The sequence below is a fragment of the Tachypleus tridentatus genome, chromosome 7 (assembly GCF_004210375.1).
Source record: "Tachypleus tridentatus isolate NWPU-2018 chromosome 7, ASM421037v1, whole genome shotgun sequence".
Classification (NCBI taxonomy): Eukaryota; Metazoa; Arthropoda; class Merostomata; order Xiphosura; family Limulidae; genus Tachypleus; species Tachypleus tridentatus.
Window position 1 is genome coordinate 57,751,273 of NC_134831.1, and position 26,713 is coordinate 57,777,985.

Consider the following 26,713-nt stretch of genomic DNA (forward strand, 5'->3'; position numbering starts at 1 on the left):
TTTGAACAAGAAGCTTCAGTGAATAGGTAAAATAATAAGTGAGCAATCACAGTCTACTCATGAATTTCAATTAAAGCTAAATCTCCTTTCAGAACAACAACAAAAGAATGATTTGACACATTTTGCAAAGTTGAATAATTTTCTATAAAATAATGACTATGATTTCTCTGATGCTACAGATGATCTCTATGTAAATTGGATCAAAAATCTATCTCAAAAATTTGAATCACGTTACTCCGAATTTAAAAGAATTTGAAATTGATATTTGAGTTTTTGCATGATTCATTTCAATTTCACTTAGGAAATTTCAGTAAGGAAATTACATCTTTTTCTCTCTTTGGATAAGTGTGGATTTGCAGACGAGATGCTTACCCTGCAAAGTGTAGAACACACGAAAGGTAAACAAAAATGTTTTATCAGAGCGATGTGGCTCACTATTCTAATAGACGAGTCTTTCAAATTAAAAGATAGCAATTTTAAAATTATTTTCCATGTTTGGATCCACATGGGTGTGTGAGTTGACATTCTCAATGCTAGATTTTCTCAAGTCTAGGTACAGATCTCGGCTTCCTGACATAAATTTAGAGGCAGAACTAAGATGCTCATTAAGCATGGATATTAAGCCGGATTTCACAAAACTTGTTGATGAAAACCCCCATCAATTTTCACATTGAATGTTAGTTGAAATGTAATTCTTTTGATTAATCTAACATCTTTCAATTATTATTATTATTTTTAATAGTTCGGTCAAAGTTGTTTTCATTAGCCGCAGTTGTGGCCACTATGAAAAATGAGTTGCCCATCCTGGAAAAGAGAAACGAACGTAGGCACTAAAATAAAACTCTAACACAAGGTAGAGTAATTCGGTCACGTTCATTTACATTTTCATAAGGTGAAAGTACATGAGAGCTAAATCTTTCCAACAACGTTAACCAGTCAGATTGACAAATTTGTGATTTTATGAAATCCTTGATTTTACCGACTTTCGAAAGTGCTTTGGAGGCTAGTTACTCTGAAGTTAGTTTGTTTACAACTCAAAGATGTATATAAAGTGCTCATAATGTTTTATTTACATGCTGTTTGCGGTGTGTTTCAGATTTATTTTTGTTTTGCATATGTGGCACATACTAACTATAAGTACTACCGTACTTATGACATATTAAGCTACCAATGGAGAACAGTCTTTATTTTAAAATTATAGTAATAAACATTAATGGAACATTAAAAGTAATGGCATTCAGTGTACCAAATAGTATAATCAATACTGGGAACGAATGTAACAATAAATATATAATATAGTACACCTACCTACAGAACAGAAATACTTGCTGTCTACTCGAACTATTATAGTAAAAGCTTCGTTTAACTTTTACTGATGTATAATAATACCTCCAAAATAAGTTATCGTGATGTCATTTATTTGCTTGTATTTCAATGATGTGTGCTTTCTGTTCTCTGAAGTTGTCAAAGCTTCGGAAGTTTCAAACATCGAATAGTTTCATTGTTTGAATGCTTTGCGTTAAACACCGTTAATTATGTTATTGATATAAAGTACTTTCATAACGTCGTGCTTTATTAATTTCGTTCTAGAACAAAAGTCCAGATTCAAGTCTGAAAGATCAAGATTTTAGTATATATTCCCCAAAGATTGTTGAAATGTTATTTTCTTCCTTACGAACTCAGAACAATTAGTGTTGCCATGTGTACTGCTACTATCGTGACATTCTGTATATGATTTCCTAAAGAGTGAAAAAAACACCTTTGAGTAAGAATGTGATTGGAAGCAATAAATAAATTATTAAAGAGACTTAGAAAACATGTTTTAACAGTATCAGCAAAAAATGAAGCAAAATTTTGGATTTTCTCTCTGAAATTATTTTATTTTTTATTAACCCATAGAAGATATTGACAGATTGGTAATCGTTTGATGCGTGCATAAATAGGGTGTAACTGTAGGAATATGAAAACCGAGTTTAGAGGAGATACAAAAAAGATTCTACTTTATAATGGCTTCAGAAATGTAACAAATGTCTAGAGACAGGTAATTATTAATTCACTCTTCTGAACAAACGTTCAGAACGTCTAATAATAATGTAATGCCTTGAAAGCTTTCTCGATATTACAAGAGAAGCAAAGAAAGGTAAAATATTTTCTGCGCATCATGTTCTGTTGTTTCGCAACAAGATTATATTATGAATTATTGACCACATGAAGAAAAGCAATAAAACATACAACAAAACTTTGTTACGGACAAGAAATACCATCAATATTTCGTTTAAAAGGTTGGTCTGATAAACATTTATACTTGGAATGAATCACAGTTGCAACAAACATTCGTAGACTTACAATCTTGACATATCACTTTGTATCCAAAGTAGATAATGAGTGAAAATACTGTCAGCTTCGCCATAATTCTACTTTTCTGTATTTGTTTAGTTTATACTGTAGAAATAAAGACAGGGTTTTTCACTTTGAGCCAGAAAGACATGCGGGTTTCAGCGACGGCTGTTTTCAAAACCTTCCAATCCTCAGCTACTTACTGTGGGCGAAAATGTATTAAACTTGCTCAATGTTACGGCATTGCCTTAAATTCAGTAGAACATCATGTTTCTGATGGCCGGACGTGTGAGCTTCTTAGCATCGAGAACAGTTCAGATTTACTCACAAGTCCCGGATGGAAAATCTATTCGGTAATTTTAACAAATTGTCGCAAAATACTTATTGCCAAACATTTATGGTTCCTAAAATTTATAGTTGTGTAATGTATAATATAGAATAATCTATTAAGCTGTTTACACAGTATTTCTTACTATTTTTTGTTTGGTTTGTTTTGTTTTGAATTTCGCGCAAAGTTACTCGAGGACTAGCCCAAGAGTTGGCTACTCTTTTACTAACGAATAGTGGGATTGACCGTCACATTATAACGTTTCTACGGATGAAAGGGCAAGCATGTTTTGTGTGACGGGGATTCAAACCCGCGACCCTAGGATTACGAGTCGACTGCCTTAACCACCTGACCATGCCGGGCCACAGCAGTTAAAACAAATTCAAAAACAAGTTCTCCGTTTATTCCAAATAAATGTTCGTATTAGTAGTTATAATACATAAAAGTCTATCTGTTTGCAAATCAACATTGCCATTCATTGTTTAAAAATGAATATTTTGTTTTTAAAGTTAATATATATAGCTCGAGTAAAATCTTTAGTAATGGAGAACAGGGCCACATTATGGGGCTTAAAGATCCTTTATTAATACAAAACATTTTCAAAACGAATGATTTTAAGATATATGAGTTGTCCTTCGTAAAATTATCTTTTACCTTTCAGGCTGAAAACTTGGGTCCAAATCACAGCTGCATGAGAAGCGCAAATGGCCCATATGTCACTTAATACTAAAGCAAAAAGGTTTGAGTTCAGGAAAATTTGACAATTTTCCAGCCACTTGCGTTCATGATAGCATAGTAAACTATAAGCTATTGTCAGACCCAGCGAGGATATCATGGCGATTCCATCTTTTTGGTTGTGAATAAGGTATTTAAAGAGGAAAATGTTTAACTTTATGGACAGGACAAGAAGTTCCTAGAATTGTGTAGGGGTGAAATCAAGGTATTGTTCAGTTGGGAAAGAGAAGGTCCGTTATTGGGATGTAGAAATTCAATATCAATAATGGCCACAACGTATTAATCATCAGATGGAATTTTAGAGATTTCAGAAGCAAAGGTAAAATAATCGGTAATCTTAAATGCATTCCAGGTTAGGAGTTTATGGATATGAACGATAAGTCTACAGCTGAGGGAATAGAGCAGAGAAAATATCCTGTTTTGTGTACTTTTTGTAGGTCATAAAGAATACCAAACCCGGTAAAGTAGTTTCAAAGATAATATGTTGACTTCTGAGGAACAAGTCTGTATCTCGTAAGTTAAATTTACAAGGATAATTGAGCTGGAAGTTTATTTGACCAATAAACCCAGCTTTGGCTGGTTTAATAACTTTAATATATTTGTTTTTAGACGGAGTTTTCAGAACTTATAGTTCAACATTGTCTATTGGAAAGTTAGGATGATAGGAATTATACCTGTAGAATGAGGAAAAGGCAATTTTTTTGTTGTATCGTTGTTCGAATTAGTTAACACTGAGAAGGAAGTGATGGTTCTGTAAGTTTTTTTTCAAAATTGTAAATATAATTAGAATAGTTTGGTTTGAAAGTTGGAATGCTAAAGTTAAGGCTTTTGATTAGAGCTTGTTTACAAAGATCATCAAGTTGAAGATCACTGAGATTAAATATTACATTGTCAGAGTTAAAACCTGGAGATGAAGATGTACAAAGTCATAGTTTTAGAGCTTTCTATTTTGAACTTGTTCCTATCTGGTAAACGTGTCAAATATACAAAATGTACTTTTGAAGATCTTGACGTTGGCATTCTAGATTAGATAGATGTTGTCGGCAGATTTATATTTAACTTTAAGTTCGTCCTCTAAAAGTCGGTCATGGCAGATGACGTATGCAGATGATTTCCGAAGTTTTTCATTTGCTACTTTCAAACGTAGGAAAAATGGCCCCCCATTTATGCTGTATACATTCTGTAAGAAACTGGATATGGAAGGCGAATTGAAGGATGACTGATATATGTTTATTAGCAATGTGTAAGAAATATAGCAAGTGGAATCATTGCATCTTTAAAAATTTTAGTTCGACATTTATCTTTAGGTGGGTGATCAGATTTTACTTTACTGATATCATCTCTTTCTCCAGTGAGTCAAGCGTGGGTCAAGGGTTTAAGTGCTTGACTGTGAAATCTGGAGCTTATGGTGTGCGTTTCATTTTCAAAATATCGCGCTGCACATTTTGGGGACGTGAGTGACAGTCAAATTCTACCACTCAATTGAAATAAATTAAATCGACCTGGAGGAATAAACAGTACAATAACTCAGAAGTGCTACCAAATGGAATGTTTGAAAGTACACACGTAGCCTGATAAAAAACCCAACGCCTAGAGAAGATATATATGTGTTGCCTTTTCTTTGCATATTTTTCTTTTAGTTCGTGTTAATTTTTCTATTTGTTATTATGTTTGATTTGCCTAATAGTGTAATAGTGAATTCGATGTAATTTTGCACAGCTTTTGGTGCAATAAAAGAAACCTGAGGTGACGTAAGCAAATTATTTTATGTCTTTTTGAGAATAAGCTGTAGATCATAACAAAAAATTTTTTTCTTCTTCTAGAGATATCCCACATTTTCTTACTACTGGCTCCGCACTGCAGGAAATGGGTCTAGCATCGACAGTGTCTGGCCAGTGGATTGTAATTACAACCAGGAAGAGGGCAAACACGGTATCCTTATTGGCTTTTGGTAAGGCTTTTTCGCTATTGTAATTTTCAAATGTATATCATAACACAAATAAATGAACAGATTTAACAGGATTTTTCCATCACCTTAAAGTTTTTGGTTAACTACGAGTATTAGATATGTTTAGCTGGTCAGGGGAAAAGCTAAGCTTAATTGATTAGAAAATAAACGGTTTAAATGAAATACAGTAAAGTGAACCAGCGGTGTCGTAGAAAATGACATGGATTGTTGTTGTTTGTTATTAAGAGCAAAGCTAAACAAAGGGCTATCCGAGGTCTGCCCACCACGGGTATCGGAACTCGATTCTAGCAGTACAAGTCCACAGACATACCGTTGTGTTACTGGGGGAAGGAAATGACATGTAAAAAAAATGAAACAGGGTAATATTAATAACATATTTATAACAGCACGCATTTCTGGAGAACGCTCTTTCTTGGGTCCGAAAAGTTACGCTGTTAAAAATACATGTATTCTAGTTTCGTATTATCCAGAAAAGTAACGGTTCGTGCTAACCAAGTAATAACTACTACATGTATATAAAAGCACCGTGTTTTACTATAATTAACAAAAATACAAGTATACAGTCAACAAGAAATTAATAATGAACAGTAAAATGGCATATAATTAATTACCTTACAATGTTGTTTAACAAAGTGTGTAAATAAACATTGTTGACATAACTGTGGATAAAGCAGTGCAACAACACGTGGTGAGTTATATTAAAATAGTGCAATAAAACCAGTTTAAAAATAGTGCAACAAAAGCCCCTTTGTCTAAAAAGTTGATGTTTCTTTTTAATTTATATCGTATACAGCAGTGATGTTCTGAGTTTCGAAGAGATTGTCCTTGAGTTCCTGAATATGTACTTTCACTACGTTTTTCTTTCATCGATGTTTTTCCTTCTCAAAATCGGCCCGGCATGGCCTAGTGTGTTAAGGCGTTCGAATCGTAATCCGAGGGTCGTTGGTTCGAATCCCGGTCGCACCAAACATGCCCGTCCTTTCAGCCGTGGGAGCGTTATAATGTGATGGTAAATTCCACTATTCATTGGTAAAGAGTAGCTCAAGAGTTGGCAGTGGGTGTTGAAGACTAGCTGCCTTCCCTCTAGTCTTACATTGCTAAATTAGGGACGGCTAGCACAGATAGCCCTCGAGTAGCTTTGCACGAATTTCAAAACAAACAAAGCATAATAAAAACAATTAGAGACAGCCGTTTGTGGGGTTCCTTTATTGTTTTTTTAAAAGACATGTGATCGTCTTAGCTTTATTTTTACACGAGGTTTATTACACCATTTCTTAAAAAACACTATGTAACAAATTTTAAACTTGTTAAAAGTACTCCGAGTTAGGATTTTAGGGTAGGTTAGTAAAGATCATGGTGAATAATGAAATGGAATCACGTATTAGTGCGCCCTACGCTTGGAATTTCTGGCGCACAAAAATATGGCAATTATTGTACCATTTAAACTTTATACAAAGAATATTAAAACAAGAATCTTAAAAATACAAAATTGAGTTACTTAAAATAAAAAAAAATCATCTTTTATTTGGCTGAGACTAATATAATTATAATAATTAACGAAATTCTTGGGTTACTCTTTTACTAACGAATAGTTGGATTGACCGTAACATTATAAGCCCCCTGTCCTGAAAGGGCGATCATGTTTGAGGTGACGAGGATTCGAACCCTCGAAGTACCCGAGTCGAGTGCCTTAACCATCTGGCCATGCCGGGCCTTGTAAGTTTGTAAAACTGTTGTACATAAATAATTATTTGTAGTAACCGTTATTATAAATTCTATTATTGTTTGTATATTAAAATATATTTGTATTAAGAAAGAAAATTATGTGTATCAATCTTGATGGTAAATATCATAAATATGACACATATTAATTGACTTCTAACTTTAAATTTCTGGCTGTTTGAAATCGTAATACGGAACATTCGTTACAAAACAAATCGGAGACTCCTCCAAGAAAAATTATAATACGTAACAATTTTTAAAATTTTCAACAAAGCTCTGTTTGTGGATAGTCGTCTGTAATTTTGTTTGTTTGTACATAAGCCCAAAGGTACACGATAGACTATTTTTGCTATGCCTACCACGAGTATCGAAACCCAGTTTATAATATTATATACCTTCCTTTTAACGCCCCTTCCCCCCGCTGAAAGGGCGGGCATGTTTGGTACAACGGGGATTCGAACCCGCGACTCTCGGATTACACAATAGACTATTTTTGTTATGCCTACCACGAGTATCGAAACCCAGTTTATAATATTATATACCTTCCTTTTAACGCCCCTTCCCCCTGCTGAAAGGGCGGGCATGTTTAGTACAACGGGGATTCGAACCCGCGACCCTCGGATTACGAGCCGAACGCCTTAACCCATCTGGCCATGCTGGGCTAATCATAGAGGTAGATGTACGTTTATCATTAGTTCTGTTCAAATATTAGTTTAGTTTTCCATCAAGATTGGGAAATTGTGTCAGAAGAAGTTTTATCGCAGATGAAAGAATATCTTCAGATGCTAAGGAACAGATAGATGTATAAAATTTTGTCATTCGTTACTTTTTGGTTTAGTGGCTGCAGTTCGGACAAACATAAATATAGAATAAGAAGTGCAAACTAAGGTGGTCATTAAAGATTTCGCGTATCATATGTTTAACGTACGTACGCCTAGCTGAAAATCCAGCTTGAATTACTCATAAAATCAATAAGCTTAAATTACTCTGAAGATAAATAAATTTTGGTGACTAGTTTATTTTTGCGGTTTCTATTTACTTCCAGGCATCGATACTTCACCAATACAAACATGCAGCGTGTTAAGTGCTCTAAAATCAGAGTTGGCTGGAGAACACTACTGGATACAACAGATTTTGTAGTCATTAATACAACCTCAGCGATCGAATGCCCACGTGATTACGTAGTCACTGGTAATTACAAACCGTTTTGAAAATTTTGAGTTGAACAGGTTTAACATCAAGTTTCACTACATTCTGTTACATGTTATCGATTGATGTGTATAATATATGAAAGCATCTTAGGTTAAACTATAATAAATTATCTTCAGCGTACTGGAAAAATAGAATTTATAAATATAATAATCTTACGTTGTTGTTTGTTTGTGGTTAAGCACAAAGCTACACAATTTGCTATATGTGATCTACCCACCAAGGGTATCGAAACCCGGTTTTGAGTGTTCTAGTTTCGCAGACATGATGCTGTACCACTGGGAAGTAAAACGTTATGTAACTTAAGAAAGTGTGTTTACGTAATGTTCTGCTTAAATGACAATCTTTATTTGGTAGGATTGATCATCTACAAATAATGTCATAATATTCTGGTGTGTCTTAATCTTCCGTCATACGATGTCATACTATGATTAATAAAATCCTTTTATCCATGTTAAGTCATGTATCGTTATATTTTTTTTGTATATGTTTTACTCATGAAACAAAATACAAAGAAGAGAACTAAAAGAAAATCATACTTTACTGAAAATGCTTCATATAAAAACATGCGTTGGAAAACAACTACAATGACAAAGAACATATTTAAATAAGTTAGTGAATTGTTTTAAATTTAAATTATAATAGAAAGTTGTGATATGGCCTTTAAAAATAGGTGATTAGTGGCCCAAAGCCGTAAAGTCACCCTCCGTACTTTGAAGTCGTGGGTCCGTTGCAAAAGTGACAATCAAATTACATTATTTGATTAGAGTAACTGGTAGTATGCGCTGTTTGCTAGTTACCTTCTCTCTGGTCTATCAATTTACAGTTATGGAGAGTTAGCGCAGATAGATTTCCTGTAGTTTTGTGCAAGGATTCAAAATAAACAAATCATAATGTACGCATAACGTTCATAAGTCGTGATTTTGTTTATTGAACAATATTGAGAGTCCGGGATTAATATGAAGTGTGTTTAACCTTATTAATCATGGTATTGTTTAATAAACAAAATCACGACTTATGAACGTTATGCGTACATTATGATTTTGTTTATTGAACAATATTGAGAGTCCGGGATTAATATGAAGTGTGTTTAACCTTATTAATCAAGATATTCTTTAACTAATGAGTTAAACAATATCAGTTTTTACAGGCAGAACATTACAGCAAGTTTGTAGAATAATGGAAATGACATTGAATTGTTATATTGTTAAGCATTGAAATCTTAATTAATCAAAACGTTTTTCTTTAAAGCAGTGTGGGATGCCAACCTAAGGTATAATAGCATAGACAATCAGAAATGTGTACGACTGAAGCCGTCATGGTCAATCGACATCTCTAACTGTCTTCGAATAACATCAGGGCCTGAGATGGCAAACGGGACAAAAGACGTTAATGAGATATGGAACTTTCAATGTCCAAACGATAAGAAACATTTGACAGCAATGGTTGGGGTGTTTAGACTTACAGGAGCATTCCGTATAACTTGCTGTAATATGTTACAAAATTTCTAAATTCGAGTTCTGGAATATTCAATTTATGTAATGTATGCAACAGCTACGGTAAGGAGTTTAGTATAATATTGATAACAAGTGCACATAAGTAGTTTATTTAGAGCTATGATTCTACAGTGTTTATATATATCCTTTGCCATTTCAAATATCTCACTGCTAGTAATGTGTTATTTACAGAGTTGAGGAAAAACAAGACAATTGCACATTTCACAAATACATCAGTTATTACGGTCATGGTTGCACCAGTAAAGGTATCATCAGATACAGACTAAAATGTTTTGTAGCAGGGTTTATATATATGTTTAAACAAAGAAATGGTTTCTTATTTGTTAAATACATTTTATATTTAAAACAATTTTAGCTCTTAAACTTTAATGGGAAGGACTGAAAGATTGACTATTTGTTTTTCCTTTTTAAATTTCGCGCAAAGCTACACGAGAACTATCTCCGCTAGCTATTTCTAACTTAGCAATGTTTCCTATTCAGATCCAAACAAATTATCAATACACGAACGTATTTGCAGTTAGGCAGCTATACACCTCCAGACCGCCCAGTGGCACAGTGGTATGTCTGCGGACTTACACACTAAAAACCGGGTTTCGATACCCCTGGTGGGCAGAGCACAGATAGCTTTGTGCTTAATTCTAAACAAACAAACAAAATACACATCCAGCAACAAACTGATACAACTTATAATCTGTTTTTTATACAAGAATGAAACAACAAAAGAACCCTTGAGAAAAAACAAAAACAAAAAAGGAACGCAAAACTAAGTATTGTATATTGTTTTTCAGGTGTTTTTCACCTGATATACAATATAATCTTTTTACACCCCCGATAAATTGTAAATTTTAATTCTACGTTTGCTTTTAGAACAAAACCACATAGGACTACCTGTTGTGCCCAATGCTGGAATCGAACTCCATCTTTTAACATTGTAAGTTGATGAACTTGTCACTGTCCCACAGGGGGAAATACCATATTAATTTATATATTTTTGTTGTTGTTTTTTAGTTTAGGAGTAGCACAAGTATAAATTATTTGAAATTATATCCTCATACCACAAATCTATTTTCTGAAATTAATATTTTAACTATTAAATTACTGCTTGTTTCGAAATTACATTATCCTGAAATGTGTCTACCATAGCGTCGCCATCTTTCTTGTGAGAGGTTTGTCGTTGTTGGTTGTTTCTATACAGCTACCTTTAAGTAATTTTCTAATTCAAAAATTGAGTAAGAATTATATTTTCTATAAAGAGAAGTCAAAAAGTTTTATGCAAACATAAATACGATTTTTCCAACTATGCTATATAAATTACAGATAATTGTACACATTATTACACATTCTGTTCGTGTAACATTATTGATTTTTTTTAGAAAGTTTAAAGATGAATTGTTATGTGGCACAACCAGGCCAGGATTAAAGCTCAGTGAGCCTTAGGCCCAGATAATAATTAGTATTATTAAAACTAATGATAATAGTAACTTACTCTTACCTATAGTCTGCTAGTGTTACGAACCATGCGACCCGGCATGGCCAAGCGCGTTAAGGCGTTCCACTCGTAATCCGAGGGTCGCGGGTTCGAATCCCGGTCACACCAAATATGCTCGCCTTTTCAGCCGTGGGGGCGTCATAATGTGACTGTCAATCCCACTATTCGTTGGTAAAAGTGTAGCCTAAGAGTTGGCGGTGGGTAGTGATGACTAGCTGTCTTTCCTCTAGTCTAACACTGCTAAATTAGGGACGGCTAGCGCAGATAGCCCTCGAGTAGTTTTGCGCGAAATTAAAAACAAACACCAACGAACCATGCTTTATTTACTTGGATGGCCCGCGGATCCTCTGTATGGCCTAGGCCTAACTGTCCCTTACTGGACACAACTGATGTGGACAATATTTCAAACATTTTAAGCAGACTTCTTGCTACAGCGAGAATGCTTTTTTTTACAAATGTTATAATTTTAGGAAATATGTTTCTTTAATCAAAATTCCAAAAACTCGTACAAGTTAGTTTTAATGATTGTTTGGTCACGAAGCGTTTTTAATGTTCGTGTTCCTACTTTTAAACGATAAACAAAATAATGAAAATTATACGCGTGTAGTGACCATTGTAAGACGAAATAGCACCGTTAATACTATGACGTTTTATTGGTTCAATAAAAACGTTTGCTATGTAATTAAATGTTTTTTGTGTGTGTGCACAATTATAATGTGCGAACAAAATATTAGAATTTAAGAGCAAGTAACCATGTCAAGAAGTATTAGTGTAGTGTAAGTGAAATATTAGTACGTTAATTACAAACTAAAAACAAAATTTACTCCGTAAATATAATGCTTCTAGTGTAAACTTTAATATTTGATATGTAACTGTAAAATCACCTTTAAGGTAATGCAGTGTTAGTTTTCCTGATGTAAATCAAACATTTTGGATGTGAATCAAGCGTGACAATATGATTTTAGCTTGAATAAACATTTTGCGGTGTTTTACGGAGTCTCTGGTAAAGTTATTGCTCTTTGTTTCGTCATTTGTAGACTTTGTTGAATATAACACAAAACAAGGAATGTACAAATTTTCTAAACAATGTAAACAATAGAATGCGTCCATTATACTATTAAATAAAAAAAGCCGAGCGCATTCAGTGGTTGGCCTGAGAACTATGAGTTTGAACACTCCGAACCACCAAAAAATATTTTACAAAATCACGCACCGCACTTTAAAACCATCGGTCCGTTATAACAGTGAGGATGAAATACCACTATTGCTTCTGACAAGCGTTTGCGTATATTACGTTGGCTAGTCGTCTTTATTCTGAATTATAAGGTGTCTTATATCTTGGTTTTTTACTTTTCTCTCCGTAGAGGGAAATGTCTGTATGGTGAACTATGTTTATTTCCCTACCCAAAAGAAAAGGTGTTTATTGTTAGTTGTTCATGGAAATCGAAGAAAAATCAATAATCCTTAATATTTAATTTCAATTTTAGAAATTTCAATCTACTCCGTTTTGAATCACCTAATACTGCTAGTCGTACCCTTACAGCTTATAACATGTGCAACTATATGGATAATGTTTGGGAACGTTACTTTTAACTCCACGCCATCTAGTATGATGTTGTCTTTTAATATAGCAATGGAAAATGATCTGTATTTTTGAGCTGTAAGCACAGTAAGTGGATATGTTCCGCATGCAATTCAAGTAACAACCTCAACATGTGTTGTATTACACTGGTTTCCATCACGTTCTATCGTATCGAATTTTGACATTGTGTCAGGAGGGTTTCCAGCAATATGTGTTCTCAGCGTAACTGTTGGAAACTGTAGTTTACATACAAATCGTCTTAAGATGTCATAGAAACTAAGCGTTAGAGGGGTTAAAAGGTGAACGTCGTATTCATCAATTCGTGCAAAATGTCATAAAGCTACACTGTTCAGTTTTAATTCTAAGATTTGGTTACAGATAACCTTTGAGGTCAAAACTTCAATGCAGCCTCACATGACTTGCGATGTGACGAATACCCATGTCCCTCAAGTTCGTCCTCGTTTTATTCTTGGATTTTCTTAGTTATGAAAATAGCATGAAATTTAAATGTAAGACATTCGTTTACCACCAGTGGTTTAGTTCCATTCGGTTTCAAAATACGTTGAACATATACAATAAACATAGCTAAAAGAAAAGGATTTATTACTTAAAAATATAGATAAGCACAATATCAACTTAGATCTTGCTATTAACCTTTGTGTTGCAGTAGTAGACAGTATGAGAAGTACCTTTAATGTAAGGTACAATCATAAAATAAACTAATAGATTAAAAACTCGAAGACGGGGCTATCCGATCAATTCACTTTACTTAAGAGTGTGTTACTAGCAACCGTTTATGTTACCAAGTTTGTGAGGATAATTCAATCACTCAGATAAATGGAACAATAATAACAGCTTATCATTGTAATGTGTTTAGTAAAGAAGTTTAAAACATCTATTAATATATTATTCATAACACATGCATTTATGTATGTTTTACTAGCTAACTAATATAGTTACTTACTTATAGAAATAATATAAAAGCTAATGTTTCACAGTACTTCGCAGACCGTGACGGTTTCCTTGATCTGAAGTTCATAACTTTTAACTATAAGTGATGTGACCCTATGTTTTATTGTTAGAACTATGTGACTAATAAGTTACGAAGGGATAATATTTTAATAAGTGTTATTTTTTAGTTGTGTTTCTGTGAGCTGTATAGTGATAAGTGTTAATGTGTATTTGTGAAAACTTTGTGTGTATGTAAACGTGTGCTACTCAATGTTTTATAATTGTGGCCCTCAGTGGTTTGTGTTAAAAAATGTTTCTTAATCATTTGCGATTGATTTAATGCCTGTCTCTCCAAAATTTGTGCCTATACCTGTCTCACAGTAATTTGTGTTAATGTTAATATGATTTCTTACAGGTTAAAATATGTTATAATGATTTAAGGTTGGCATCTGAATCATTTGATTCAGGGTTTAAAAACGTGTGCTTTGATGATTTTTGTGTATTTTAGTAGGCTTTGAAACGTCTGTATAGTTTTGTCGGTCTTAGTAATTTAATACAGTCATCTAAGAGGTTTTGGTGAATGGTAAGTCCAAATGGTATAGAGGTAAATATGCTATATTTAATGGGAAAGTTTTTATTCCCGCTGTTTCTAAATTTATGTTATAGTCTTAAAATATAGGATTTCTAGGTGGTTCGAACACGTCATCTACGTAAGTTTTAATGATTTGATGAAGCATCTTCGTGATTTCTATAAGTTAAGTTCTAATTGTTTAAAACAATAGTTCTTGATTACTTATATTGATTACAAAGGTTAATTGTGGCTGTCTCAGAGACCTAACTGTTTTAAAGTAGTGTAATGGTTTACTGAGAATATTTTAACGTTTTTATGGGGTTAAGGATTTGATAACTGTCTGAACATATTGTACGTTTTATAATAAACTATTGCGTTAATAGTTAATTTGATTTTTTGATGGTTTCGCAGATTATACTTAGAAAAATCAGGGACATTTTGAAAGAAATACGAAAGGTGTGGAAACGTATAAGAAGTTGGATATCATAAAGTGGCTATTTTTAAAGTAACTAAGAGGTTTCGTAACTTCAATATTTTTGTTTACCTCTTCAGAGTTTCAGGCTATTCATACACATATTCCATCAGAAATTCAGGCGATCACTACAACGTTTTCTTATCAGTGTCTACGTTTTGTTTGTTAGCCATATCTCTCAGTATATACAAGTTCAAAGAAAAATAAAAAAGCTTAATAAAATGTATACGTTTATCTTCATATCTATAGTAGTGTGCAAAAATGTTAATACAAGAGAATATTTGTCATTCTTTTCATTTTTGGGGGCTAATTCCTTCATGCCATTACGGAATGTAAATTGCAACATTATTGTAATGCTTCACTGATCACTGTTGACAGCTGAATGAATTAGGGTAAGAATACTTATCATTCTTTAGAATTCCTATATACTTGTACCAAGGGCATGTCTTAACAATTCTACTTGAATAACGTACTGATTAAATTTAGGGTATGAAATAAGTGTCATGGTACCCTATGCAGTATCTTAACTATATACAGAAAAGCTCACAAGGTGCTAGCATATGGTACCGATATATGTTAGCAGAAATAAATCTGATAGAATTCCACAAATAAACCTTAATGAAAACATTGCTTAACACTGAACATTAAGTTTTGTTGTCACGCCACGATTCAAAAGGAGTAAAGACGTGCCCGGCGACGGTCAGTTGCAAACTCTTTTTGTTAACCTGAAGATGACCTAAAAAAGTCGAAAAGTTGTTTTGTACTTTATTTTAATTAAAGTTTTGATGCCGCCCATACCAGCTGTCTTGAGAATAATTTGTTATATCATGTGAGTTTCTCGTCATCACGAAAGAATTGTCAGTTGAGCAGAGATTTGGTATACAAACTTCATATGATGTTGTTTGGACTCTTCGAAAAATTGCTGCGGACTTGAAATGATCCCCAGACACTATCAACACACCCTAGATCGTGAGAATGACACGGTAAATTCGAAATTAGGAAAGGAAGAGGTTGAACACCTAAACTCAATGATACTGATGTTAAGTATTTTTGTTTATGCAGCTTTCGGGACAGAAGAAAGACTGTCACTGATTTCAAGCAAGAAACAAACGACCGTGTACCAAAAGACAGAAAAGTGTCCAGATCTACAGCATGAAGAAGACTCGACGAGAATTGAATACCTGGTTGCGTAGCAGTTAAAAATACTGTTATTTTCGATCACCAAATATTGTCAAGTGACTGAAACTTGCTAAAGTGTATTGAAACTAAAGTAGTAATGATTGGAAAAGGGTGTTATGGACGGAGGAACCCAAGTTTGAAATATTCGATTCAAAGCGTAGGTTGTATATCCCTCGGAGAAAAAGTAAATTATATTTACTTCAGTGTATTGCATCCATCATGAAGAATGGAAGAGGCAGTATGATGAGCTTTGGGAATTCTGCTGAGGAAATATTTGTAAAATAGATCGAATAATGGACCATCGCAAGTACCATCAGATACTATCCATCATGATATCCCTAATGGTTTGCATATTATTGGTAAAATATTCTGCCACCAAGAATGTAATGACTCCCACGAGTCATCCGACTTGTGCAGAAATAAACAGTTGGAGTCATTCAAATGATGCAGTGACCTCCACAAATCCCCCATCTCAGCTCATTTTAGCAGATCTACGATTTGATAGATTAAAAACTTGACAAATCAAAAGTTACTTCCAAAGAAACTTTATGGGAGTGTATTAGAAGCATTTGAAGTCAAATCCCAAAGGACACTTTAATTAAATACGTTACAGCAATGCTTGAAAGACTGTCTGTAATTCTTAAAGCGTGTATTTGTGTATATGTGTGTTTTTTTATTATAGCAAAGACACAACAGGATAACTTCTGTGTCCACTGAGGATAGTCGATCTCATGATTTTAGTGTTGTAAATCCGAAGGCTTACTGCTGTTATTAAAGCAAAAGGAGGACATACAAATTATTAACTGTTTGCTAAACTCAAGCATTTCCACTGAGTTTCTATTGAACTAAATGTGAACATTAATAAAATTTTGACAATTCACCTGTGATTTATTTTCCATTTTTGTTTGAAGGTGGGCTAAAATCTAATTTTTGACTCTGTCCTAACACTTGTGTACGGTACTGTAGACTTAAGATGTCCTAGTGGTTAGCGCACTCAACTTGCAACCTTTGAGTGGCGGATTCGATTCCAATCACCGAACATGATCGCTCTTTCAGCAATGGATAAGAAGGGTTGTAATGTGATGTTCGATCCACTATTCGTGGGTAAAGAGTAGTCCAAAAGTTAGTGGTGGGTGCTGCCGGCCGCTTATCTTCTATATAGTAAACAGCTCAAAATTAGGGGTCGACGACAGACAGTCCTAATAGCTTTGCCATAAACAAAAATAAATCAGACTAAACAAATATAACTGTTTTGACTGTTTAAGAGGTAAATATCACTTCCAAAATCTAATACTTCTGTCAGGATTTAAACTATGAATGGGCTGGAATTTTTCTACAGTAGGTGTCTGTGATATGTTGGCGATACATTTGAACAATAAACGAACAGGACACAATTCACTTATTTTCAAATAATATATATCCAAAACAAATAAAACATATATACAAAAAATATTTTACGCTGTAGGATATCACAGTTGTATATAAAACTCTAAATAATTCTCTTTATTGTTAAAGGTAAACACCAGTTGATTCGATTACTTTAGAAGTAAATTCACAAGCCGAATTCTTCTTCTCTACAATACTGTACAATCTGCGATAGAATCACTAACGTTACCCCGAGGGTTAAAACAGCTGTATGTCGAACTTTAAATAATTGCCCCATCAAAAGTCCACATAGGCAAGTTCAATTACTTTAGAACCCAACCGACAAGACAAATTATTTGTTCTATCCCTATTGTAACAATATAGCTGTGAAACACACTACATAAATCAACCGTTAAAGCTAATAACTCATACACCGGCTAGCCTCACATTTTGTTTCTTAACTAACTTCACTTGACTTGCGCTCGATTGGTCACATAAACACATATATATACGTTGCCCAAGTGAGACCTGGAATTTTCTACACACTAGGAGACGCTATGATATAGCAATACTCATATAACGAGAAAAACCACGGTTTCAAGAAAGAAGACTTCAACGATACCAGAACAATTGAACTACACACACACAACATACGACTTTTACCGAGTTACATAACGAAATCTGTTATAACTGTTGCCTTTAAAATAATTAACTTTAATAGATTTGTTACGAAAACTAAATATTAATTAAATATCACATCACTAAATGAACTAAATAATAACTCTTACACTAAGTAGTATTGTATATCCAGCAATAAACCCCGCTTCAAGAAAAATATTTACAATATATACAGAGACTGTTCTCATTTCATACACTAAGTGCCCTCATATAGTCTGTACAAACTTCTACAGTTTTTTTGTTTGCCTCTCTTCGCGTAAAGCCTCCTGTATGGATTCATATTCATAGAATCCCTTGTCTTCAATTTGGTCTTGTGTTGTCTGAGGTTTGTCTTTCCTAATCTATCTGTATATTGGCACAATAGATCTTGTATCTCTTTCTTTTGTTTGTCAGTAGGTTATTCAGTTATGTTGACATCCATGTAAGTCTTATCTCCACCCAGTGGCCTTAGGCCTATTAAGTTTTTTTTCTTTTTTAACGAAGTCACTGTCTTTAGGATTGGCTTCTATGACAGCTACACTTGCCATGTCCATCCATACCCCAATAGCTACAAATATAGATCTTCTCCCTCTCGAAGTACCTCTTCAACAGATTGGCATGGTATATCTTGGTCATCACATCCACTTTCACCTTATAGTGCATTATGTTCATCACATTTATACTGTAAAAGGTCCTTTCTCCTGCCGGGTAAATTTGTTGTTGCCTGTGGGTAGCAGAACTAAAACCTTCTGTCTGATTTTGGAACGTCCATCCTTAGTCTTCTTGTTATAGAAATGTTTCTGACTGCCTTTGATGGGTTTGACTTCCCTAATAGAACTGCTTTGATAGGTCCGGTTTAATACTCTTTTCCTAGTCCTTTATTTTGTAAGTCTCTTTTAATTTTGTCTTTTGCTTCACTTTCTCCTGGCCACTGTATCAAAGTTTCTGCAATGAGGGGTCTTTCTTCAGTGCTTCATTCAGCTTCCGTTAAATTCCATTCAAGATATCACTTTTAGAAACTTTAAAAAGCTTGATGGTCCGACATGACCAGGTGGGTTAAAGCATTCGACTCGTAATCCGAGGGTCGCGGGTTCGAATTCCCATCACACCAAACATGTTCGCCCTTCCAGCCGTGAGGGCGTTATAACGTTACAGTCAATCACACTATTCGTTGGTAAAAGAGTAGCCCAAGAGTTGGCGGTGGGTGGTGATGACTATCTGCCTTCCTTCTAGTTTTACACTGCTAAATTATGGACGGCTAGCGCAGATAGCCCTCATGTAGCTTTGCGCGAAATTAAAATAAAAAACAAAGAGCTTGATATCTTGTTTGCTCTTCTTCTCTTGAACTTTTGCAGTAACTGCAGATGCTTAGTACATTTTCTTTCTGTCTGGCGTATTTATACACATGGTTTTAAGGTCTCCTACCTAATATGAGGTATCAACCTTTACTTTTGTTATTGGAAGCTTTTATACTGTCCTATCAGTTAGTGCACACAGGCACACCTTGCCTATCATCTGATTATCAGATACTAGACTGGTTCTCATTGCTGTGCTACTGCACCCAGTATTTCTTAGGACCTTCACTTTCGTGTCCTTAACATGTTGTGCTTTGTTAGCACCTCTCAATATTCGTAACATGTTCCGATCACTACTGGCACTGTTGATCCATTTTCTAACTTGAGCTGGCCATTAGTCGTGCACTGATGAATCATGGGAATGATACTTCCTTTTTGCACTGAATCTCAAGTGTTTTTTATTATGTTTCTTCTGACAGCCACTTTTTTGTTATTTTTGCCAGCGCCATCTTTTTTAGAGAGCTTCAGATGCGTTATGTTGAGCAGCTTTCTGCTGTTGCTTGTTGATGATGGAATTGCATTCCTTTGCAGTCTGTCCTATTTTATAGCAAATGTAGCATCTATTCTCCCATTTCTCTGTTCATCTCCTGTCACCTTTGATAGACTCTTTCTACTGGTCAGTCATCAGTGGTGAAGGTTATAACTATATGCGTTCTTACAAACTGAAATCTGAAAATCGCGGGTTTGAATCCCTGTCACATCAAACACGCTCGCCCTTTCAGCCATGGGGACGTTATAATGTTTCGGTTAACCCCATTATTCGTTGGTAAAAGAATAGCCGAAGAGTTGACTGTGGATGGTGATAACTAACTGCCTTTCCTATAGTCTTAAACTGCTAAATTAAAGTCGGTTAGCCCTTGTATAGCTTTTCGCGAAACTAAAAACAAACAAATAAATTTAAATAATTCTAAATTTTTCGTTATTCATTAGTAACTTATGGTTATCTTATCGTCACTAGTAACTTCGTTACTGTTAGGCTAGGCTTAAAGAATGATAGTCTGATGTTCATCATGTAACGCGAATAGAATTATAGCATAAGATTCTGAAGCTAATGATTTAATTTTTTGTTAATTATTAGTTGTTAGCGTTTTGGACTATCTATTAGAGCGTCTATGGGTCGCACCCCGTTGTGTTCTATAAGCTCAAAATTGCGGACCCAGATATCATTTTCTGAGATCGAGCGAAACCACACAAAGTTCTGTGCAGTTTCAGAACTTTATTAATGGTAAAAGGCTAGTTTATCGCACCCTACAGAGACAGCATGATAGAAGATGTGCTTTATACATAATTCACACATTTTTCAAAATGTTGACTGTTTATAAAAGTACATCATGAATGTTTCTAAAGGTTAGTTTTCTATTGGAAATTTGTCATTGAAATTATCAAGAACTACGATATCAGTTCACAGTAGGAATAAAACCTCTACCAGAGCGCACGACGAAAAACCACCTACAAAGTAAACTCGTTCACGAAACAACTCTCAATATCTTCCTTTGTATTCCTAAAAACTATATACATTTAAGGAATTCAGAAACAGTAAACTAGCTACCCCATACTTAGAATGAATCTGAAATTCACTAAAAACTGCTCAGTTCTTTATAATATTATTTCTTTTGGCAACCTACAGCAACAATGAATTGGTATATTGCACTTAAACCATTTGGAAAATATTAGGCCCGGCCAAGCGTGTTAGGGCGTGCGACTCGTCATCTGAGGGTCGCGAGTTCGCATTCCCGTCGCGCCAAACATGCTCGCCCTTTGATCCGATCAATCCCACTATTCGTTGGGAAAAGAGTAGCCCAAGAGTTGGCGGTGGGTGGTGATGCCTTCCCTCTAGTCTTACACTGCTAAATTAGGGACGGTTAGCACAGATATGCCCTCGAGTAGCTTTGTGCGAAATTAAAAAAACACAAAAAACTAAGATGCTGCGAAGGTCGTAGGGATATTTAAAATTCAATTTGTTTTTCTATATTATACATAACATAACAGCATAATAATTATAATGTAAACGATATTATTTTTACCGCTTGAATATAGCTTTCTTACAGACATATGATGTTTCTTTAAAAAGCTTAAGTACAGAGTGAAGCAGAAACTACAAACCAATAACACTATGTAACAAAATTTTTACTTTTTCTTGTTCCTGGGCAGAAAGTGTTATTTCCCTGTTGCTTATGCCTAAAGTAAATAAAAAGACCTATTTTTCTCTTTAAACTTCGCTTTTGTGACCTGGGAGCATAAAACAAAAACATGATGGGAGACTTTATTTAGGGGCTGATACGTGAAAGTGATTTACATTGCAGTCACAAAGCTCGAAAACAACTCGCTTCTAAACATTTTTGTTTATTTTTGGATAACTTTAGTATAAATACATGTAAATCTTGATTCATATGTTGTTTTATTCAGATCTTATGTAAATGAAAATGTGCAAATTTGCCATTTTTTACACAGAAAATAGGTTAATTTCTAAATTTCATTATCCAGGTCACAAAAGCAAAGTTTGAAGGGAATAATGGCCATTTTTTCTACTTTGGAAACATAATTAATTAAGAAATAACACATAATATCTAGGAAAAAAATTTGTTACATAGTGTAATAGATGAGCTTTATTCGAGATGCACATACTAAATGATTTGTACACTATACATTTGATGTCTTTATGGCGCCAATACTTATATCATGAACCACAATAGAAATTCATAGCAATATAAGCATAAAAAAGCTAACAAACAATATAAATAAAAAACAATTTAAATATCAACAACTCGAGAATGTAAAAAAGTAAAGAAACAAAATTGTTTTTTACTCAAACTACAAATCGCTATTTTAGATCCATGCTGTTACCTAGGCCAGGTGGGTTATGACGTTCGACTCGTAATCCGAGGGTTGCGGGTTCGAATCCCCGACGCACCAAACATGCTCGCCCTTTCAGCCGTGAAGGCGTTATAACGTGACAGTCAATCCCACTATTCGTTGGTAAAAGAATATCCCAACAGTTGGCGGTGGGTGGTGATGACTAGCTGCCTTCCCTCTAGTCTTACGCTGCTAAATTAGGGACGGCTAGCGCGGATAGCCCTCGATTAGCTTTGTGCGAAATTGAAAAAAAAACAAACAAACAAGCTGTTACCCAGATTTACATTTGGTGGAATCAGAATAAATATTTATAGTTTGAATAAATAATATCTACAGTATTTTCAGCCTTGTTTGCTACCTTTTTTTTTTACGATCCTTATTTGCAGGTTTTTAAATTCATAATTTATTATTTTATACTTTCGACATAAGATAATAGAATGATATTGCGATGAAATTAAAAACTACACAACATTTCAGAGAGCTAAAGGAAATAATTACTATTAACATCACGAAATGCCTTTCACCAAAATTGTAACACTTTCTAATAGGCTTATGTTACAAAATATTCATTCGTTAGCATTTAGATTATTGATAAAATTTTGATATGAAGGATATGTCCTTGAAGATGACAGAAAAGCAATTTAATATTTAACTGGTTTTTCTTTAACTATATCCTTCCCAGATAAATAATTGTAGAACGTTTAAAGTAATAAAACTATTGCCATCTAGTGACAACTAAATTGAAATACTGAATATAATTTTATTAGTTGTGCACACGTCTCCGTATCCTCCGCTGGTACAGTAGTAAGTCTAGAGATTTACAATGCTAAAAGCAGAGATTCGATTCCCCCTCAGTGGACTTCCCAGGTAGTCCGATGTGGCTTTGCTATATGAAAATACACAGTGGTTACACTAAATATTTCGTCGACTTCCTGACTGATGATTATTTGTTTTTCGGATATTCGCGCAAATCTACTCAAGGACTAGCCAGATATCATTTTAAATTGAAAATCTGTAATGTACTTACAACTCAACTGTTGAGAATGCGATGTTCTTTTCAGTAACGGGACAGGAATAAAGGACCTGCAAATACTCATAGGTTCGCATGGTAACAACTGGGCCAAGTAAAAGTACTTCGTTAGATCTCAAGTATCCGAGTCGCGCTAAACATGCTCGCTCTCCCAGCCGTGGGGGCGTTATTATGTGACGGTCAATCCCACTTTTCGTTGGTAAAGTAAAGAGTACTTCGTTTGATCTGCCTTCCCTCTTGTCTTAAGTTTACTTTGAAATATCTATACGAATATCTGCCTGTCTACCAGGTGAATATATACACAAACATGGTTTACCACTTTCATAATAAAATTGAATGCTCCGCAGTTCTTATGATTAAAATGATTTTCAACAGTTGAATTTTCAAAATAAAAAACATAACTTTCATAGCATATTATTTTAATGATACATTAAAGTCATTTCTGCTTTTTTTACAGCAGTCTTTTAAATTTAATCTGTTTTTGGTATTGTGAAAATTATTATCAACTTTTGTATATAACATTGAAACTTACGTTGTATTTCATTATATGGATTTTTTAATATTGCAAATAAAATAAAATTATGAATTTTAAAGTGTATTTTATATCAATGTTTTTCGTATTCCTGGCTATATTTTTTTTTGTGGTTTAGTTTATCGTTTATTTATTATTACTTCTATCATTTAGTTTATTTATGAATTTTCAGTTACATTCAAACGCTAACTAAATTTCCAGCTGATTTCTTTTATTCTGAATAAATATGTATGCAATTATAAAACTGACGCCAGTTGTCCTAGCGGTAACGTACAGATATTATTAAGGTGGCAAATGATCATATAAATCTATGTTCACATGAGATGTACTATCATGATATAACGAAGTGAATCAATACTCTGCCAAAAGCTTCTTAAGCTCAGTCACGAGATAGTTTATGAAATACTGCTGTTTGTCACTTCATGGTGTGATTAATATAAGAAAAGTAATTCTGGAATACTGGATGTTTTTTCTAGAATTAAGTTTTTCTTCTTCTGGTTGTTTTTCTTGATTCTATTATTTGAAATACGTAATACTGATATTTGTATTTCATTGTTCATTAACGTTAATATCAAATCCTGACCAGGCAAGGCATATGTTATACAATGTTCATTGTTGAAGTTTGATGTTTAATCACTTAGATGTGTAATGAACTATCTGTACTCTTTTCACTTCACATTCTAGCGTTTATATTACACTGTGTAACAACATTTTTACTTTTCTTGTTCCTGCGCAGAAGGTGTTATTCCCCAGTTGATTATGCCTAATGTAAATGAAAGAGACCCATTTTTCTCTTCAAACTTTGCTTTTGGGACCTGAATAATAAAATTTTCAAATTTACCCGTTTTCCAGAACATTCCATATAGATTCAGTGCTGAGTAGCCGATAGAGAATTTTCTCGAACTTTCTAGAATGTTGTTGAACTTACTAAAAATTTCAAAAACCTTTTAGAATTTTATAGAATTTTCCATAGTAACATATATACAGAGGCTCATCACTCACCACTTCAGTTTAGTTCTAGCTGACTAAGTGAACACATAGACCTATCTGATTTTATCAAAGATGGCATCAAGAAGCTGCAAGCGTTCTCCAGGCGCATTCTGCTATGTTTGTGGCCAATGTATCAAGACAAGAGTAAAAAAGTACTCTGTGACAGCATCTGCTAAAATGTGTGAAGACTACAAGACATATTTCGGCATGCCTGTCGGGGATCAAGACATACCCTTATCTTACCTGCAAAAAACTCTAGAAGGTAAGACGGACAATTTTTGATTGACTGAATAGTAAGATTTTATATTATAAAAATTTTAGTCCTCTTAAAATTTAAATATTTTAATTTTTTTTTTTAATTTGCAATAGTGTAGAAAAAATATCACATATAAAATATTTTGCATGAACCTCTTACACATTAGTTGTGGATGAAATAAGTTTATTCTTTATAATAACAATTTTATTTTGCTCTTTTGCAGGATGGTATAGAGGGGAAAAGAGAGTCATAAATTCGCTATACTAAGACTTTGGCGTGAACCCACTGACAATTTGCAATTGCTACTTTTGCATGGTAGACCCTTCCAAACGTCGGGCTATCATGTATCCGAACCTTCCATCATCCACGCCCCAGTGCCACCCTGCCCTTAGATCCCTGTACCCACTCCACCACAGAGAAAGCAGCCATCGTCAGAAAGAGCAGCAAATCAGATGAGGAGGTAGACGTTGAAGATACAGATTACAATTTCAGAGGTGAAGCTGGTGAGAGAAACTCACACTACCCCAACCAAAGAGACCTCAATAGCTTGATCAGAGATCTTGGTCTAACAAAGACGAATGCCGAGCTTTTGACATCTAGGCTCAAGGAGTGGGATTTGTCAGATGAAAGTGTGCAAGTCGCAAATCAGAGGAAGCGTCATCAACATTTCTCAAGCTTCTTCACTCGTCAAGATGGGCTCTGCTTCTGCTACAATGTAGTCCGATCTGTGCGAGGCAATTGGAATTGCTTGCAACCCGAACGAGTAGCTCCTCTTCATTGATAGCTGTGCTGCTCCATAACGTGAATAAGTATCCCTCTCTTTCCCTGGCTCATTCGGTGCACCTCAAAGAGGAATACAACAGCGTCAAGACCTTGCTAGAAGCTTTGAACTATGATTATCGGAGACTTCAAAATGATGGCATTCCTGATGGGTCTCCACATAAGTTTTACCAAGTTTCCCTGTTAACTTTGCCTTTGGGACAGCAGGGACACTGCAGTGCACTACAACAGAAAGCACTGGCCACAATGGACCGAGTTCTCTGTGTGGAGGCACAATATCAAGTGTGAGCCACTAATGGACCTCCAGAAGGTGTTGTTCCCACCAAAAAACTGGGTGTTATGAAACAACTTGTCACAGCTCTTGATAAGGAGTCTGCAGCTTTCAAATACCTTCGAGACTTCGTCCCTAAGTTGTTTGAGGCAAAGATCAAAGCTGGTGTCTTCGTTGGACCACAAATAAAGAAGATCCTGGAGTGCACAGAATTCCCCTAGAGGCTTAGTAGGAAGGAAAAAAGGTTTGGTGCAGCTTTGTCGCGGTGGTTTGGGGCTTTTTGAGCAATCACAAGGCCGAAAATTATGTGGAACTGGTTGAGGCTTTGATGAAGAACTACGGCAAAATAGGCTGCAGGATGTCCCTGAAAGTCCATATCCTTGACGCTCATCTTGATAATTTCAAGGAGAACATGGAAAACATACTTAGAGGTGCAAGGCAAACCCTTCCACCAAGATATATTGGATTTTGAACGTCGCTACTAAGGAGCGTATAACGAAAACATGATTGGAAACTATATTTGGGGGCTGATACGTGAAAGTGATTTACATTACAGTCGCAAA

The 26,713-nt window shown here is 34.6% G+C and overlaps 1 protein-coding gene across 2 annotated transcripts; it reads left to right on the forward strand.

Annotated features, from left to right (window-relative positions):
- Positions 1-2,347: 2,347 nt before the first annotated feature.
- LOC143258002 (uncharacterized) lies at positions 2,348-11,608 on the forward strand. 2 transcript variants are annotated; one of them, XM_076517045.1, is made up of 4 exons: positions 2,348-2,690; positions 5,224-5,351; positions 8,137-8,282; positions 9,552-11,608. In XM_076517045.1, exons 1-4 carry the CDS (start codon positions 2,382-2,384, stop codon positions 9,809-9,811), a joined length of 843 nt encoding a protein of 280 aa, XP_076373160.1. In that variant the 5' UTR covers positions 2,348-2,381; the 3' UTR covers positions 9,812-11,608. The 2 variants fall into 2 exon arrangements, with proteins under 2 accessions (XP_076373160.1, XP_076373161.1); XM_076517046.1 differs by having other exon boundaries at positions 9,555-11,608.
- Positions 11,609-26,713: the final 15,105 nt, after the last annotated feature.

What these genes read in the sequence shown, in the direction of transcription:
- LOC143258002 (XM_076517045.1), top strand. Translation starts at nt 2,382, where the DNA reads ATGAGTGAAAATACTGTCAGCTTCGCCATAATTCTACTTTTCTGTATT. An exon ending in CCGGATGGAAAATCTATTCG is followed by an intron (nt 2,691 to 5,223) that starts GTAATTTTAACA and finishes TTCTTCTTCTAG; the next exon opens with AGATATCCCACATTTTCTTA. An exon ending in GGTATCCTTATTGGCTTTTG is followed by an intron (nt 5,352 to 8,136) that starts GTAAGGCTTTTT and finishes ATTTACTTCCAG; the next exon opens with GCATCGATACTTCACCAATA.